The sequence below is a fragment of the Cryptotermes secundus genome, unplaced genomic scaffold (genome assembly GCF_002891405.2).
Source record: "Cryptotermes secundus unplaced genomic scaffold, Csec_1.0 scaffold693, whole genome shotgun sequence".
In the NCBI taxonomy this organism is placed as follows: Eukaryota; Metazoa; Arthropoda; class Insecta; order Blattodea; family Kalotermitidae; genus Cryptotermes; species Cryptotermes secundus.
Window position 1 is genome coordinate 410,182 of NW_019722434.1, and position 18,339 is coordinate 428,520.

General features: G+C 38.2%; 2 protein-coding genes and 1 long non-coding RNA gene across 16 annotated transcripts in view; 1 reads left to right on the plus strand and 2 right to left on the minus strand.

Annotated features, from left to right (window-relative positions):
- The first annotated feature begins 2,997 nt into the window (after nucleotides 1–2,997).
- LOC111861469 (zinc finger protein OZF) lies at nucleotides 2,998–7,156 on the plus strand. 2 transcript variants are annotated; one of them, XM_023846081.2, is made up of 4 exons: nucleotides 2,998–4,433; nucleotides 5,231–5,359; nucleotides 5,435–5,514; nucleotides 5,628–7,156. In XM_023846081.2, the coding sequence occupies exons 1-4, from the start codon at nucleotides 4,269–4,271 to the stop codon at nucleotides 6,556–6,558; spliced, it is 1,305 nt and encodes a 434-aa protein (XP_023701849.1). In that variant the 5' UTR covers nucleotides 2,998–4,268; the 3' UTR covers nucleotides 6,559–7,156. The 2 variants fall into 2 exon arrangements, with proteins under 2 accessions (XP_023701849.1, XP_023701850.1); XM_023846082.2 differs by having other exon boundaries at nucleotides 5,438–5,514.
- Nucleotides 7,157–9,829: 2,673 nt separating this feature from the next.
- LOC111861425 (cytochrome P450 4C1) overlaps nucleotides 9,830–18,339 on the minus strand; it is a 90,696-nt gene continuing 82,186 nt past the window's right edge. For 10 of the 13 annotated variants that reach the window (XM_033750320.1, XM_023845971.2, XM_023845973.2 and 7 more), the window contains 4 exons: nucleotides 15,429–15,520; nucleotides 14,689–14,805; nucleotides 12,583–12,641; nucleotides 9,830–11,030 (listed from right to left, as the gene is read on the minus strand). In XM_033750320.1, coding sequence (XP_033606211.1) covers nucleotides 10,343–11,030; nucleotides 12,583–12,641; nucleotides 14,689–14,805; nucleotides 15,429–15,520 — 956 coding nt within the window. In that variant the 3' untranslated portion in view covers nucleotides 9,830–10,342. Of the gene's footprint in view, nucleotides 11,031–12,582; nucleotides 12,642–14,688; nucleotides 15,130–15,428; nucleotides 15,521–18,339 lie in introns of those variants that run through there. The other 3 variants (XM_023845969.2, XM_023845976.2, XM_033750322.1) reach the window with 3 other exon arrangements.
- On the minus strand, nucleotides 15,546–17,574 carry LOC117282076. The gene is made up of 3 exons (XR_004512680.1): nucleotides 17,039–17,574; nucleotides 16,510–16,693; nucleotides 15,546–16,244 (listed from the first exon to the last, which is right to left on the minus strand). It is a non-coding gene; the product is annotated as an uncharacterized LOC117282076 (long non-coding RNA).

Below are 18,339 nucleotides of genomic sequence, written 5' to 3' on the forward strand. Positions count from 1 at the left end.
ATCACGATGCTCAGTGTCTAGTACTAAAATATCAATTTCCTGGAGAAGAAAAAGTGCAGGGAATCACAAGAGGATTAGTAAATGAAGATTCAATTGCTGAATTTCTTAATAAACTATCTATTGAAAAATGGGAAAATATATATAAACTTTATGATGTAAACGAAATATTCAACTCATTTTTAAATAAGTATTTACTTGTCTATGAGTCATGCTTTCCAAAGCAAACTGTAACAAATAAACCAAGGATAATGGCTGGATAAGAGCTGGTATACATACATCCTGTAGATGAAGGAATCCTTGTTCATTCTCTGTAGAAACAGTTACAACTATTTGTTTAAATCATACTATAAATCCTACTGCATGATATTAAGAAAAGTAATAAGAGAAGCTAGAAGGAAATATTATAAACAGTTAATTACATCAGTCAAAAACAAAAAAAAACTACCTGGAACATTATCAACACTGAAACAGGCAGGATTAACAATCAGAATAAAGAACGTCTAACTCGGACTTTTCAAAATAATAGCAAAAAAAATAAATACTGAAGAAGCAGCTCATAGTTTTAATAAATATTTCACATCAATAACAGAAAATCTTAATATTAACAAAACTAATATTTATACTGCAATGTCATACTTGCATTCTCATTTCTCAAATGGTATTCCAGATATGAATCTTAATTTAGTTGCAGAAGAGGAAATAATTAGTATAATTAGCAAATTAAAATAAAAAAACTCTTCAGGGCATGATGGTGTAACAAATAAAATTATAAAACTGTGCAGACAACAAATTAGTAAACCTCTAACTTATGTAATTAATAAGTCATTAACCATGGGTCTACATCTAGAAAGATTAAAATATGAAATTATTAAGCCAGTATACAAAAAAAAAAAGGGGGGGAAAAGGCTGTTATAAGTAACTACAGGCCAATATCTATAGTACCTGGTTTGCAAAAGTTTTTGAAACAGCAATTTTTAGAAGACTCAATGATCATGAGGGATATCGTAAAACATAAAATAATACTTTCAGAGTAGTATGGATTCCAAAAGGGATTATCAACCGAAGATACAATGCTTAAATTAACCACTGTAATCCTTACAACTTGGAATAGAAACGAGTATGTAACTGGTATATTCTGTGACATAGCCAAGGCCTTTGACTGCGTTAATCATGGTCTTCTATTAATGAAACTGCAGTACTATGGAGTGCAGGGTGTACATGTATTATTGCAATCTTACCTCCAATATAGGAGGCAAAGAGTGGAATTAAATTATATAAATGACAAATATTATTCTAACTGGGAAATTGTTGGATGTGGTGTGCCTCAGGGATCGGTGTTGGGACCCTTACTCTCTGATATATACATAAACGATTTCCCCCTTGAAATAAGTAAAATTTCGGAAGTTATTATGTTTGCAGATGACACAAGTATTCTTTGCACAGCTAAAGAATACTATAATCTAAAAATAAAATTGGATGTTGTTTTTAATCACATGTTTACGTGTTATATTTTAGCGTCCTGTTACACTGATTCATATCCATAGTTTATGCTGACCGTCTTACAGTGTATACACTTTTTCACCTTATTCTTCACTTCCACACTACATGTTTCAGCACTAATGTGCCATCTTCAGGTGTCTTTATGCACGTTAAACTATTGTACTGCATGCCATAATGTCTTCATTCTAAAATGACTAAAATCTGTATTCGTCATATAGGATGATGAATTCTAATTATTATTATTATGATGAATTATTTAGAATTCGTCCTATATGATGAATACAGATTTTAGTCATTTTAGAATGAAGACATTATGGCATGCAGTACAATAGTTTAACGTGCATAAAGACACCTGAAGATGGCACATTAGTGCTGAAACATGTAGTGTGGAAGTGAAGAATAAGGTGAAAAAGTGTATACACTGTAAGGTGGTCAGCATAAACCATGGACATGTTTACGTGGTTTCAAAATAATCAATTAGTGTTAAATCTGGATAAAACAAAAATGATAAAATTCACCCTAACAGCAGCTACGAGCTAGCCTCTATATACATTGTTTTTTGACAAAAAGCTGAGAGATAAAATTTCTTGGTTTGCAGCTGGACCATCATCTGACTTGTAAGGGACATATCGACTTTTTTGCTTCACAGGTTGAGCACAGTTGGTTTTATAATGCGAAAATTATCCTATATATTAAATATAAACAGTCTTAAAGCTGTATATTATGCATATTATCATTCACTGGTGAAATACATCACACAGTCATAAGGTTATACAAAAGAAAATAACAATAAGAATAATGATGGGAGTGGGCCCAACTCATACGCGTAGAGATCTATTTAAAAAGCTTGACATACTGGCATTGCCATGTGTATATCTGCTCTCATTGATGATATTTGTTGTTAATAAACTGGGTAAGTTTCAGACCAATAACTCTCTATATGTGATTGGTACCAGAAGGAACGACCACCTTCATATACATTCAACACATTTATCATCCTATCAGAGAGGGGTGCATTATTCAGGCGTCAAGCTATTTAACACTCTGCGGTCAAATATCCGTTTTAAAAAACTATAAAAAGCAATTTAGATTTGTTTTACAAAATTATTTGCAAAGTAACGTATTGTACGCTATTGATGAATTTGTCGAGCATGCAAGGGGCTCAAAAGTTAAGAGTTAATAAATGGTCTGTGTGCGTGAATTACATACTGTTGAGACCTGCTTGTTGTAAGTGTAGTAGTACAGTATGATGTCTGTTTTTGTTATGAATTTTAATATTTTATAATGTAACTGTTTGGATGATACGGCTTGCCAGTGTGTGTGGAATGGCAAGGCATGAATTTGACAGTGGTTTTTCCATGACCCATGAGTGTTGTCCTGACAACTGAGCTATCTGTGAGAGGCCTGATTATATATTTTATTGGACAAAGGACGAATGATGTGTAGTAATCATTAATTTGTAATATGTGACATGTTTTATATCCAGCCCTATGGGGAGATGATTGGATCCATGAAATGAAAATAAATGTATATGTAAATGTAAACTAGGCAGCAAATGGTTTCTAGCTTGTGATTGGCTAGTACACAATCCACTGTGGATGCTCCCCATAGTCGCATATTGTTGTAGACTTTACATAGCAACGACTGTTTACTCGCCGTTGCTAAGCAATGGTACCTGAGCTGTCACTGTAACATTTGCTTGAATGTGGGCAGTTCCCACATACCAAACAAACCAGCATGGGAAAAACCAACTGGTAGACCTAGGCCTAGATGAGAGAATGTTATTAAAGTGGATCGCAAGACAAACAGAGTGTCAGAATTTGGACTTCATTTGTTTGGCTGAAGATCGGTACTAGTGATAGGAACCTTCGGATTCCATTGAAGACGGAAATCCCTTGTCTAGGCGAGAGACTATTAGCTTCTGGAGGAGGTCATTGTTGTGTGGAAATAATTAATCTTCGTCATTTCCTACGAAGTCCAATTTAGTGAACAATTTCGTGATGTGGGGATCACGGTTGAGAGGTAAAATTATAATAATAATAGTTATCACATAACATTAGTCCCTCGACATTATGGTGGAATTATAAATGTGGCGATGGCAATAATCTTTGTGTTGTGTTCGGAGTCTTACACGTAACAGCATAAGTCCAGACCGATTGTGTAATTGTTTCTTGGATTATTCAGCAACCGGTCGAATTACATTAACAATACCTATGAATGAAAATGAGAGATACAATCCCTGGAAAGGCAGAGGAAAACAACTATAACTGAAAATTAGCGTAGAACGTGACCAGAATGACCACAGATAACACACAAACGGGCCGACATTCGAGGTGCGTGAAACCAGCCACAAAATTAAGTCCATGCGGTTGGTGACACCGAATTTTCCTTCTACGCAACGTGACCGAACGTGACAGTGTGCTTCAAGCTAAACTGCTAGACTGATTTCGATGAACTTCTTTGCTCTAAACGCTCTAAACCATGGTTTACAACGCACTATTTTTAAGGCTGACTCAATTGCTGGTGTTCGTTATAACATTCATTTTCTTTCAGACATATTTGAAAAATTCCTGCAAAAGACGACCACCGAATACTTGATTCGCGAGGCCTGGTCTGTAGCGAAAATTCGAAGTTGAGCTCGTTACGTCAATGTTAGTTGATAGTTTGGTTGCGCGGAAGTGTTTCTCGCGTGACAATGAAAAAACCGGTTTCATGACAATCCATGTTTCGGGCATATTTTGCTTAGAAATTAATGTGTGTTCAAGGCTATGGATTTGAACTTTAACGATGTGTGTCGTTTGTGCGCCAGAAAACGTGAGGATATGCAAAATATTTTCCAGGATATTTCTGCTGAATCCGAAAGTTATGTGGACATCACTAAGGATATGTCAGGAATGTTGCCACTTAAGATAGCCAGTGCAACTTCTATCAAGGTATAGAGTAGGTTAAGGCTGTAAAAAAGATGTTACAAACCTCATGAGCATGGCTTTACCTTAGAGTACAAGAACCACAGATGCTGACAGACTTACTTTAAATCTTGTAGATTGGATGATTATACAGAAGCTCCTCTCCCGAAACATGTGTACACACTTCAACGTACAAAATATATGGTTTCGGTTCAACTTCGATAATGTCCGTAGATAACTTCTATTAAACTGTGAATATATTTTTTGTGTCCCTCTGTATTTGTTTAAGTTGTCCGTGATGTATACTAAAAGTGAAGGTGGCATATTTGAAACAGATAAATCATTAAATGAAGTTGAACCCCAGGAAAGCATGCAAGTCTTGTCTATGATCATAGTAGAGTAAAAGAAAAGCATGTGGTAGGTTACTCAATATTTTAATGTCTGACAGAGTTGAAATATGTGTGTGAATGATCAAACTGGTACTTAACTTATAGGGAAATTAATAGCATATTAAATTTGAGGACTGCTATTAGCCTTAATCAGAAAATATTTTATCATCTCCTGTGCTGCTGAGAACATGTATAACAAAACTTACAAAACTGTTACTTATTTTAAATGCCTGTGATATTTAAATCTGCCACTGAGGGTTCTTGAGAGCAGAGTGCTGTGGGGAATGTTTCTGCTTAAGAAAGAGAAACGGACAGGTTGGAGAGAATTTCATAAGGAAATGTTTTGTAGTTTACATTCTGGATGCCATACTGTTAGGGGCAACATACAATATGTTATGCATGGGCAGCAGTCTGTACACAAGAGTTTTGCTACAGGTGGAGCTGGGGGATGGTCTTCCTACTCAGGTGTGTAACGAATGTGTTACCCACTTGAATGCAGCCCTCACTTTCAAGGAAAAGTGTCTCACAGCAGACTCAATACTGCGACATTTACTAAACATAGCGGTGAGTGATATTCCTCGTCATTTATTAGTATTGCCCTGGTAGTTTTGTTATTGATTATGCAATTGTATATTCCAGCAGGAGGCACAAAGCAGTAAGGAACAAAAAGATGAGAAAGCAGTGGCACCAGAATTAAGTCCACTACTCTGTAATGATCGGTAAGCAGTATACACATATCTTTGTAACTCCACTTCCTCCACACTCCCTTCATAGGGTGGCCACCTATTCCTGTTAAATTAAGAACAAACAAGAGTGCTTCTGTTGGTTCCAGGGATGCAAGTCAGGATGGTGCTCAAGGGATCTGGAGCAGTAATGTGTGTTCAGAAACAGCAGAAAAGAATAGCTCTTCCATGAAAAGTGGCATATCAGACATTTCATCCAGTGTTGTAAAGAATGGCTTGGATGTTGACATAAATTGTGCACCAACTGAGGACAAACAATACATTTGTCCTCCATGTGGCAAACAATATTTGCTGTCAGGTGCCTTCAAAAAGCATTTAAGCATGAAACATGAAATGAATGACAAGCATATAGAGGAACTTATAGTGAAGAACAATGGAGGCAGTATTGTCAATAAGCCAGCAAACAAGAAAACGTGTCTGTGCAATGTTTGTGGCAAGCAGGTGAACAGTGTCCAGTTCAAGCAGCACATTCGTAGTCATGAGCAGAATTTCCAGCACTTGTGCACTTACTGTGGGAAGAAGTACCTCACCAAGTTTCGCCTGACACAGCACATTAGGGTCCATACGGGAGAGAAGCCCTTTGCTTGTAATGTGTGTAACAAACGCTTTCATGAGAAGTCACTGTTGCGGTCCCATCAGAGACGCTACCTTAAGCAGCGCCCCTTGCAGTGCACGGTCTGTGAAAAACGTTTCACGAATAGATCCCACCTTAACACCCATCTTATGGTCCATACTGGAGAAAAGCCATTCAAGTGCTCAGTTTGTGGCATGGAGTTTCGATCTAACAATCACTTGAAGCGACACTTCAAGTTACACTCTGGAGAGAAGTCATACTCGTGCAGCGTATGCGGTAAAGCCTTCATACAGAAGAGCAATTATGTGCAGCACCTTGCTGTGCACAGAGAAGACAAGCCATTTAAGTGCAGTGAGTGTGGTAAGGGCTTCTCTTACAAGTGCAGCCTCAAGATGCATGTAGAAGTGCACAGAAAGAAGTTTGGAAAGCTAGAGGAAGGAATTTGAAATGTCTACTTCTGGTTGCATATGTACTGACTTTGCAAGACATACATTTATTTATGACTGTAATTAGAGCATTTGCTCAGTAAGCTTCAACCACCTGAAATCTATTGTGGGTTTTGGTTTAAAGATGACTTAATCCAAATGTGTTATATTTCCTATCTTCTGTCTACACATGGACTATTCTTGAATGGCAGAATAGAGAATTACTGCAGCATATTGTTGCACTAAACATTATAAATAACAGACTACATGACAATAAAACGAAGTCATAAAACACCCCACCCCACAAAAACAAAATATGGACATTGATTCACAGCACCAAAAAAAAAAAATGGGCCACTTTTACATGCAGTTGAAAAGAAACAAGAAAAATTACAAAACTATCCAAGGATATGCAAATAAAGATAGTAAAACATCACCCACAAACAGAAAAATACAACAAAAGTGGCATCTACCAAATGAAATGCCTAGATTGACCACTGAAATTAACAGGACAAACAGGCAGAATATTCCATGTTAGATACAAAGCACACATAAGCATATACAAGCAATTAGAAATAATAATAGTAATATGGGATACTTAAGCCACATATTAAACATGGTATTTATGGAACCTTAACACATACAGTGGACATCATAAGAACACAAAAGAAAGGAAAACAGTCTAACACTTTAGAAAAATACCATATGTATAAAATCAGTAAAAACAACTTACACATGAAGGACACAAACATTGACACACATAACCAAACGTTCTGAACATTGCAGGATATGAAGGCTACTTAGCAGCACACACCCTACCTCATATATAAAAACAGGACCAACTTCACAAAACATTCAAAACAGCTCTGCAAATTACAAAATAAAAACCAAGACACCAATAGAAAGTATAACAACTACACTGATAGAACATAATATTAATTTCATAAACAAAACACTAATATGACGTACACATCCGTTCCTCCATACGTCTTCTTGGCATCATGCTTAAGTAGTTAAGCACAGGGACAACTTTACCCTTTTTTATAACCTATTATTATATCACATACACCAGACCCACAACATGTGCATAGGTCATGATATGTTTTATAAGTATTTTACGCCCTTAAAATGCAAAGTGTGACAAGGGGGTCAGCAGTTTCCTCTACAACCTGTACACCTGATGATGGCCAGATGGGCTGAAACATGTAGTGTTCAAATAACAGGAAGAGACAAATGCTTCTGAAGTGTGAATTTTAATACATCGATGAAGTTGCACTGGAACGGTGAGAACTGTGAGTGCTAATTGAAAATGTACTGTTTGTCCGGTAAAACAAACAACTTCCTTACCACTGAGGCACTGAAATGACTGAACAGTAAAATATGTTTTTACTGATGCTATAGTTAATGAAAGAGTGACTGTAGATGCATTAGGCTTATCAACTTCAATTTTCAGCTGATTCACTGAACAAATCAGAAAGCTTGGATGACTCATACAATTGAAAGTATACTGCCACACAATTGGAAATTAAGTTCAAATATGAAGGACTAGATTTATTCCAAGTTATGTTTTGTAACTGTTGAGGTCATTGTTTTTTTCTTTCAATTTACCTAATACTTCCAGCCGCACTATGGCCCTTGGGTAGATTTGGCCTCTAACAGTAACTAAAGGTAAGTGCACTTATTATCCTGCAGATCTTCCATTTGTTAACAGTTTCCTCAACATAACCCATAGTAGAGCAAAGACATATGACATTACAGAATTATCTGTGGTCTTTCTAGTATGAATTGAAATATGATTGCAGACTTAAGCTATAATCTTCACACAGTACTTTCTTCTGTATGGAAAATTTGAAAAGGAATACAGGAAATAATCACGTTTATAAAAACAATACATAAATTGTAACCTCCCCCCCCAAAAAAAAAGTCTGTTGACAAGGGGACTCAAGAACTGAATGTATCTTGTTGCACCCCCTCAAACAATAAAACAAAATTCACAGATAAATGGTTAAGCTTCCAACACATTTACACCACTTATCAATAAACTTTGCTGAAGGTCCAAATACTCAAAAAACAACATATGTAGGTTTCAATACCTATTTTGCATATGATTGTGAAATACAAATTTCAATGTAGCTGTTAATATGGACACAGCACTACCTGCAAAAGTAGACCTTATTATGACAGCACATAGATGTCAATAACTGAAGTTGCCATCACATTAAACTAAGGCAGCAAATAACTACTGTCATGAATTCATCTGAGTTGACAGCCTATGTGGAACACTCTTTGTGCAAGTGCATCTGATGATTCCATATTTCATCAACAAAGGTGTAAAATAACCCTACAGTAACAATGATAATGAAAATCATCCTGACATGTAAAAACAAAAACAATGGCTGAAACTGTACAGATATATAAACATTGTTTTAATTATTAGCATTTTCAAAATAAATTACATAAGTCTACAAAATAGAAGTGGCATATGGCTTTCTGTATAAAATATATAAATCCTTGCCATAAGTAGCCCAAGTGTATATGTGGAAATGGTACGAAACTGTTGAAGTATATATTCAGGTAAGAAAATAATCATTTGAAAAATTTTGAGTAACAACCAGACCAAAGTTATCTCTACACCTTTCCTGGTACTTAAGGAGTCTTCCAGTTTGAATCATTAAGAATTTTGAGAAAGCTGTACCTTTTGAACCACCATTTAAAAGTTAAAGTGGCCATGCCATAACTCAGGTGGTTACTTGCTGGCTTGTCACTGGGGCAGGTTGTCTCTTAAGTCCTTCAGTTTCCCTTGCCAATTTTCATTACACTAACTGTTCCACATTCATTAATCATCCTATCATCAATGCTGCATGATTTCAATACTGACAGCATTACACAGTCAGCCAACCCTAAAAAACAGACTACCTGGTCTTGATAGGATAACATTACCCATAAATATAAATAAGGAAGAGTAGTTGTTTACATTCCCTATAGAATAGACAATACTTTGTAAGATGAGGCACCAACTAAACAATTAGCATTAATTTACTACATCTACATCACGTGCCTCCTGTACAATTTTATATACACAAAATATACAATATTCCAATTTGTCCATGGAAACGCAACAAAATTACAAAACCAACGATTGATTCGATGATATAAAACATCACTCTAAGAATTTTATTCTTGTTTTATATTATAACTTCTGTTTGTCAAGTGTTTTATATAATTAATAGTATTGTATCCAATTTTACTAGTACGGCAGTTCAGTGGTGTATGTATGTTAACTGTAAGCTGAAACATGTAGAAAAGCCGAAACTAGGCACTGATCTTGATATTTGTTGTGTTGTGATGGCTGTAATAAAGAGGTTGTAAGTAAGAGATTCTTGAACATTTCATTTTAGAGAGTGTCTTATCAGTAAGACATAAATGGTTGAGGCATAAAATGCCTTAAGGAATCAAAGTTTAGATCTACTGTGGTACAGACATAGTTATAGATGTTTAAATAATAAATAATTGTAATTTGATACATGGACTAAGGCAACCACATCCCACAACATTAATTATGAAGGGTTCTGCCCCTTGGGATGACACCTTGCACTATAGTACAGAAAAACCATTGCTTCAAAGGAAACTGCTGCCACCATGTTCAGAGCAAACTGTTCTATTGCGAAGATGGAGCACATTTCTTCAAGACAGTCCTAAAATCTATCAGACTACATGACATCACAACCCACACAACTGTAATAACTGTATACTCTCACACATTTCTGTGTGTTGAGTAAGGCACCCAGTTAGACAAAAGGTGTTTCTACACACCATGTTTTTCCAGCTGGGTGCAGATGTGAGTGCGTCCATGTTTCACAATAGTATCTCTACTCCTATAAGACTTATTGCATATATCACAAACATACGGTTTATCTCCAGTGTGACTTCGTCTATGTTTGGCAAGATGACCACTTTGGCAGAATCGCTTATTGCATATTTCGCATACGTATGGCTTCTCTCCCGTGTGACTACGTCTGTGTTTGGAAAGATGGCCGACTTGACAGAAACGTTTACTGCACAAGTCACACGTATACGGCCTCTCTCCAGTGTGGATACGACGATGTCCAGCTAAACCCTCATTTCGGGCAAAACCTGTATTGCATACATCACATCTATACGGTTTCTCCCCAGTGTGACAGCGCTGGTGTCGAACTAGAGATCGATACTGTGACAATGCTTTACTGCATATGTTACACGTATACATTTTCTCTCCAGTATGTGTACTTGTGTGTCTTTTCAGGTCATTGCTTCTTGTAAACACTTTGCTGCACACTTCACATTTATAACCCTTTGATTTCTGACAATTATTTTCTAGTTTTCTGTCACTTGTCATTGCCACTGAAGTTTTCTCTGAGCAGTCAATTTCACTAGGCGTACTACATTCCACATCACACTCTCTCCCATCAAGAATATGTTGTAGATTCACCATCCCATCATCTCTGTAACAGAAACTACACCAGCTGTGATGCCCCATATGCCCACATTCGTTCGTCATTCATTCATTCACATTAAGGTATTATCCCATTCAAGCCTAAAGTTCATCTAAATAATATTTTAAAATTTAGTTTCTGTATCACACAAAAAACACTGCATCACCAGACATTCTACACATTTTCTCATACACAACTGACCCGAACTATGTTACCTTGGAAATAAAAATGGTCATTGCTCGGTAGACCAGTGTTGTTTGCTGAATACAGGACAATGAAACCCATCTGGCAAACAGTTTACAATAAACTCACATCTCGCTTTGGGGCTCCTAGTGTACATAGTTAATTTTTTAAGATACCACCTATGCAGTTTTATTTAGGTATAGTCTCCATAAATTACTGGCATTTAATCAAAATAATCGGAGCCATTTTCAAGAAAATGGGCATTTTGTGTTTTGATGCCCATCTGATAGGTACCTATTTCTGGAGTGGGAACGTTCAGATTTGCCATTCACTGGTCCAGGATTAATAAATTCTTGAACAACAAACATGAATAATATGCACCTAATCATGCAGGATTTGGAATCCTCACAGTAGTGGTTATGAAGAGTTCAAACTTCTGAGATAAAACGCTGTGTAGTCTTGTGAAAGTCCACTGATGTTTCAGAGGATCATGTCACCTTCACCTTCAGGATCAAAGAGTACTCCAAGCAAGAACCCAGCAACTTGTTGCCTGCTTCATGTGGTTTCTTGCTTGGTGGCTGACTTTCACTGGACTATAAAGTATATCCCAGAAGTTGCATCTCTTCAAAATTCATCCAACTGTTCAGATGCTAGCTAGGCAAACATCTATCCAGCCAGTCATACATCCATATACAGACAGGATTCTGAAAAAGACCTTTTCATATCAAGGGGGCTAAAAAATGTAAATCTGTCAAAATCTTGAGATATGTCATATATAACTATACTACACAGAAACCAATCAGTCATCGCTGTTTAATAAAACAATCATTGATATTCTGAGTACATAAAAGCAATAAATACTGTGTGGGAGAAGATGCACTGTTTTTTAAAGTTAACCCATTGGGTGAAAACTGACAAGTAATGCAGTCAGTCCACACTGAGCAATAACAAGTCCTAGCCATAACAGACTTCAGTCTATCTGGTGTTTTTCACTAGTCATTCATAGAGTCCCTTGCTGTGACACCTGTTTACTATCAACATATAGTTTCCTAGCATTTGGTGGATTGAAAGAGATGTAGTGCAGATATAAGGCTGTTGCGGATGCGGGATCAGGCCACTTACAAGCCCACACAACAGGGATACATACAGTGATTACTCTGCTTTAAAGAATTATTTCACTCACTCACAAATCAAACTTCTCAATATGAGAGAGGGCTTTGGTTAGAGAAAAAGCAAATCTGGGACACAAATCTCTTTCTACATTAAAAGTATCAAGATGCCCAATATAGTTTCTCAGCTTGTGTGTGTGCAACTGCAATTTATTAAGTGCCACATAATATTTCTGCAAGCTGAAGTCTGTTATACAAAACAGTCAAATCTGAACTCTTACCCATCTTTCTCCTCAGTGACTTGGGTCATAACCTCTTCCTTGATGTTCCATGGCTCCTCCTACAATAAAAACAATCTTGAACAATGGAACACCATCTGGAATACAGCTGCGTGAGCTTGAAAAGCCAGAGGCCTTGCAACATCTGACTTCCACACCTGGAGTCCAATCGTGGGCCTCATACACAGCACCCAAAGCAACGTGCAAGTCCTGTGGTAGAGTTTTTGGAAGGGATTGGAACTGTATTCCCAATTCTTCTCTTTTAAGTAATGACAGTAAACTTTGTGTTCTTAATTTAACTGTTTACTTCTTTAAATTTTGGGTTAGTATAAACTATCACACTGACAGAGGGAGCAGTCATATCCTAAGTAAAGAATAGGCACTTCTGCCTGTTATACAGAAAAAAATGAACGGTTTGAAGGGTGAATTGGTGCAAGATTTGTCTGAAACATACTTCATTGTAGCAGGATTGAAGGATGTGCTGGAAGCAGTTTAGGAGATGGTGGGTAGTACTGTATGTCTGTACTAGAAACCTTACGGCTATGCTAACTAATGTAGTACTTTATAATGTTATATTTTAGCGTCCTGTTGCACTGATTTAAGCCCATGATTTATTTTATCCATCTTCTAGTGCATACATTTATTTATCCCCTCTTCTCACTCTCACTACATGTTTCGGCACAAATGTGCCATCTTCAGGTGCTGATCCAATCCACGACAAACTAGTTCATTGCATGCCTTGTCTTTACATACTAAAATAACTAAAATATATATTTATCATATATACTGACAAATGTCAAGTGTTAAAATACTAAAACTGTACAGCATATTTCTTTCCTACGTCGTGTTTCATTACGCGAGTCACGTCTATCATCCTCTGTTGGAGCACTCTTTCACTATCGTGTATTGTGCTCTGTGTTGCGTCTCGCTCCTGTGACTGCGTGTGTTATAACTCGCGTAATGAAACACGACGTAGGAAAGAAATATGCTGTACAGTTTTAGTATTTTAACACTTGACATTTGTCAGTATATATGATAAATATATATTTTAGTTATTTTAGTATGTAAAGACAAGGCATGCAATGAACTAGTTTGTCGTGGATTGGATCAGCACCTGAAGATGGCACATTTGTGCTGAAACATGTAGTGAGAGTGAGAAGAGGGGATAAATAAATGTATGCACTAGAAGATGGATAAAATAAATCATAGTACTTTATGTTTTCTCTCTTCATTGCATTTTTAGTAATCTACTTAAAGGTGCTGGTAACAAGTTCTTTTATGGAAAGCACAGAAGAATCAGTTGTTATTTCCACTTGGAGCCTAATGAGAAGGGCAGGTTGTAGCAGCAAAGTGTCACAGTACACAGCATCAAGGCAGACTTGTCTCTGATTTAAAATTCAAACTGATGACATAGTTAAAAATGCCTTGTACAGATTGCAGCACAAATCAAATCCTGTGTGCTTTTCAAGACTTTAAACCAAAATACCTAAGAATTCTAATGGAGCTGTGATAGCATAGACAGTAGAGCTATTGGCTATGGGCTGGACAACTGAGGGGTTGGAGTTTGAGTCCCAGTAAGGTCAAGATTTCTCTCTTCTCCACAACGTCAACACTGGCTCTGGGGTTCACCCAACCTCCTACCCAATGGGTACCAGGGGCTCTTTCCCTGGGGGTAAAGGGGCCAGGGCGTGAAGCTGTCCACTCACCTCCACCTAGTGCCAAGGTCAAGAAAATGTGGATCTACACATCCACTCCCACATGAACTTTTACTTAGAAATTCTAACTTCCTTGCACCAACTTTTTAATGGCTCCAGGAATTATGGCCTACATCTTAAATGTTGTGTTTTGGTTCTGCACTGTGCTGACAAAAGGGTTTAAAAAAACTGTTCCAGTATGTGAATGCAGAATCTGACTAAGTCTGTGGGATGGGATGTGATTCGACAACCCTGACGTGTATCAAAAAGTAAAGGTTTGACACAGAAGCCCTGGCCCTACACAAGTACAGTGAGTGACCACTGTTACACCCCAGCCACTTTAGTCCTGGTATCCACTAGATAGGATGGTGCATGGTTGACATCAGGGGCTAGACCATAAATACCATTCACTTACCTGGATTTCAACCTTCACTGCTGCCAATACTGCTTGTTCATGACCAGGTGGAGATGCTGGTCGTGAATCATCTGACAGCGGCTCCGGTTTGAACCCATGATACTTGCTCTCTGAGCACTGTAACATGATGTAAAATGCAGCAGAAGAGCTAGCTGCTCAACAAGGAGCCTTGGCTTCAATCTCAGGTGATTTTGTGTGAGATTCATGGTGGATAAGTGCCATTGAGGCAGAGCTTATCAACAGTTACTTGCAGGTTCTCCTGCTCGTCAGTATTTTGTCACTGCTCCATACTCACTTATTCCTGAGGTGTGCAACAGTCCTGACCAGGCAGCACCTTATCACACCCTCAGTCTTTAACTTGGGATCTTCAACTCTGTCCCAGTACTTGGCTGCTCATTGAGTAGGGAACTTCAGTGCTTTACGAGGGGGAATTCGTAACACCTGAAGTGAGCAGTGAAGTCATGTCACGCTTTGTTCCTGCTCATATGTAACTGCAGAACATGCAGCTTCACAGCATAGAAACTCTACAGGACAAATGGCAAACTGACCGACCTGACTTCTGTCTGCCTGCATGGTAAAATTAAAAATAAGGAACATATGCAAATCCCAGAGATTCAAAACATGTCAAAAAGACACGACCACTTCACCGCAATCTTAACTGCACATCAGCACATTAGCATCTCTTATATGTGGAATTGCATGCATTGCTGTGAGAGAGCCACACAACACTCTTCACTCACCACATTCCCAGCAGAGGGTTTGCCTCCACAGTCAACAAACAAGGGTTCCATCTCAGGAACTTCCTGTTGCTCAGTCTTCCATAATTTGCTCTCTGAAAGCAGAGATCAACATGACAATCAAGGTGGTGGTCTGATGATTAGCAACTAACGTAAATCAGCAAAAGCATTCATCAGTGCCATATCAAGTAGGAACTCTTCTGCTTAGATATGATGCCACAAAGGAATACATACTATGTTGAGGTGAAGTTTCACAAATTCTACACCTTTTGCCTGGATGGAAAACGAATCTTAAAGAAACAGGAAGGGAATATGTGGACCAGATTCATCTGGCTCAGGATAGGAAATGTTAGTGGGCTCTTGTACACACAGTAATGAGCCTTTGGATTCTACAAAATGTTTGGAATTTCCTTAGTGCCTGAGTAACTACTGGCTTCTCAAGAAGGACTCAGCTTCTTGAGTTAGCCTCTTAATCTCCCACTAGATGGAGGCAAGCTGTCAACTGCATGGTTAGAGCAAAAGCGCCAAGGAATCCATGACCAGAACACTCAAAGGGGGGCCAGAACTAGCCTGGATGTGATGGTGGCGAAGAGAAACACCGCAGCTTACACATAAAAGACCTTTCCCACATGCAGAGAGCCGTAAATAGCTTCAATCTCATACTTCTTGCCAACATCTCTTTCACCTCTTCTTTTCTGTTGCATCTTTCTCAATCTTCTGCTTCCCTCTCTGTTCCATTTTTTCAATACACTTAACTCACAAGATCTGAGGTTCTCATGGTCAGGAGGACATCCGAACAAACTGATGTGACAGGGCAGTCTGGCACACAAATGGGTACGAATCACAAAGGCACACTCCGATTGTTACATGATGCAGAAAACATAATGCACCCACTGAAGGCCACTGACATTTCTCTCTCAGATGGGTCACTAATTAAAGCTTAAAATTAGATCTGACAAACACTCTGCACTCAGAAAGGCAATGAGTAGATGCCCTGACTTGGCTACAGTCTTCTTGGTCACACACACTGAAGAATTTTGAAACTGTGGTTTTCTGGAAGGTGACACTGCTTCATGGTACTTACACTGAATATAGCAGCAGGATGCTCTGATATGTTGGTGTATATATAACAGACTGTACGGCGTCACATCCTAGATGGCAACATGCAGCTTGTTTCCCTCACACTGCTTCTTGCTGTGGTTATTACTGTTCTTGCAATGACTAACTTCTGCAATACAGTAACATGTGACGCTTACGATGGTCTTGCTCTGGAAACATGGTACGTCGGTGCAATTATGAGTTATGTCCAAAACTTAGAGGGCACTTGGTTTGGACGGGGTTAGGTTCAGTTCTGAGTATCATATGGTACGCTTGGTTAGGTTCTATTATGGTACACTACGATCTACATAATTGTGAAAAGTTTCGCTACTGTGGTGACAGCACCTACCTCTTTAGTATAAAATCCTGCCACAGCATTCTTAAAGTGCCCCCTTGCATTTCCTGCCTTCCCTGGTATAGAAACTTACTCCCGCTGTATGCAGAAATTAATTGAGACCTGCAATGTCCACATACAAACAACAGAAAAAGTCAGACGGACTACAGAGAAGACCTACCTGCACCGTAATCCACCTGCAAACGTTCAAAATCCATTCGGCCTTAGAACAAAACAAGTTTTTTTTTACGCAAAAACAAACGCATGTGATGTTATATCATGTGCTTGCTCGGTGCCAATTTTGTTCATTATAGGCATCTTCGCTGTAAGGTAACGACGGTAACTACCGTAACGACGACTCACGTTCCTCACGTTATATCTGGCGAGTTTACTTTTATTTCCGTCAGACAGCGCGTATGTCAATATCTAAGAATGGAGAATAAATGCATGTGCGTTTGATCCCGTTTCGGCTTTGGATATGGTGAGCGAAACAGAATGAAAGTTTATCTCCAGAACTGTCATTACAATACACTATAGTACAATGACTTGTTTGGGGGCTCGTGCTCAACAGAGTTTGGAGTACCTCCATTCATGAATATACTTCTAACTTCGTATCCCACCTAGAGCCAACCCCAACGTACCAAAAACGCGATTTGAAAGTATACTGCTTCAGTCAGAACGGTCAGAACTACGAAATAGCATAAACGTCCTGGACAATATTCAAATCACTTTCTAACGATAGTTTTTTTTCTATTTTCGTTTTACAATTACTGTATTTTCCTGTGAAGAGTATAGTATTCTGGGACGTAGCGCCTCGCAGTTTGGTACGCTTGAACACGTACTCACAACTACAATATATTTCTCAAATTACTGAAAATTATAGGCGACTACGATCTCCAGTTCAGTAAATGACGAAATAAAAAAATGCGCCAAAAATTCGAGGGCATCACACTGCAAAAGCAGGATTCACTATTAGGAGCCTTGGGCTAACTGGGGATTTTCGGTTATAACATTTTGTGGAAAATCAACGTCAACTGTCTTGAACTTGAAATAGAAAAAAATACTTTTCAAATCTCAAGCACTGTCTGTGTTGCTGCGCTGAAGAAAGCGCTTGGAAGACCAGACCAATTAGTGTACACCCCATAACAAAAAAAGTTCTGTGTTAATCTTGGGGGCACGCAGTAGTGTAGTTCATTGATGCACTATGCTACAACCCAGAAGGTCGCGGGTTCAAGTCCAAATGAGGTCATTGGATTTTTTCCAATTGACCTAATCCTTCTAGCCGCACTATGGCTCTGAGGTCAACTCAGCCTCTAACAGAAATGAGTACCAGTAATATTCTTGGTGGTAGAGGGCGGCCGGCGCGTAGGACTGACAACCTGACCGTCATCTATGAGCAGATTGTCTAGAAAATGTGGGAACCTCAACATCTCACAACCCTATGGGCCTCCACGGCCTGTTACAGGGATATCTTTATTTTAC

Coding starts and splice junctions, on each gene's coding strand:
- LOC111861469 (XM_023846081.2), top strand. CDS start 4,269: ATGGATTTGAACTTTAACGATGTGTGTCGTTTGTGCGCCAGAAAACGT. Junction 4,434..5,230: donor CCAGTGCAACTTCTATCAAG/GTATAGAGTAGG, acceptor GTTTTGCTACAG/GTGGAGCTGGGGGATGGTCT. Junction 5,515..5,627: donor CCACTACTCTGTAATGATCG/GTAAGCAGTATA, acceptor TGTTGGTTCCAG/GGATGCAAGTCAGGATGGTG.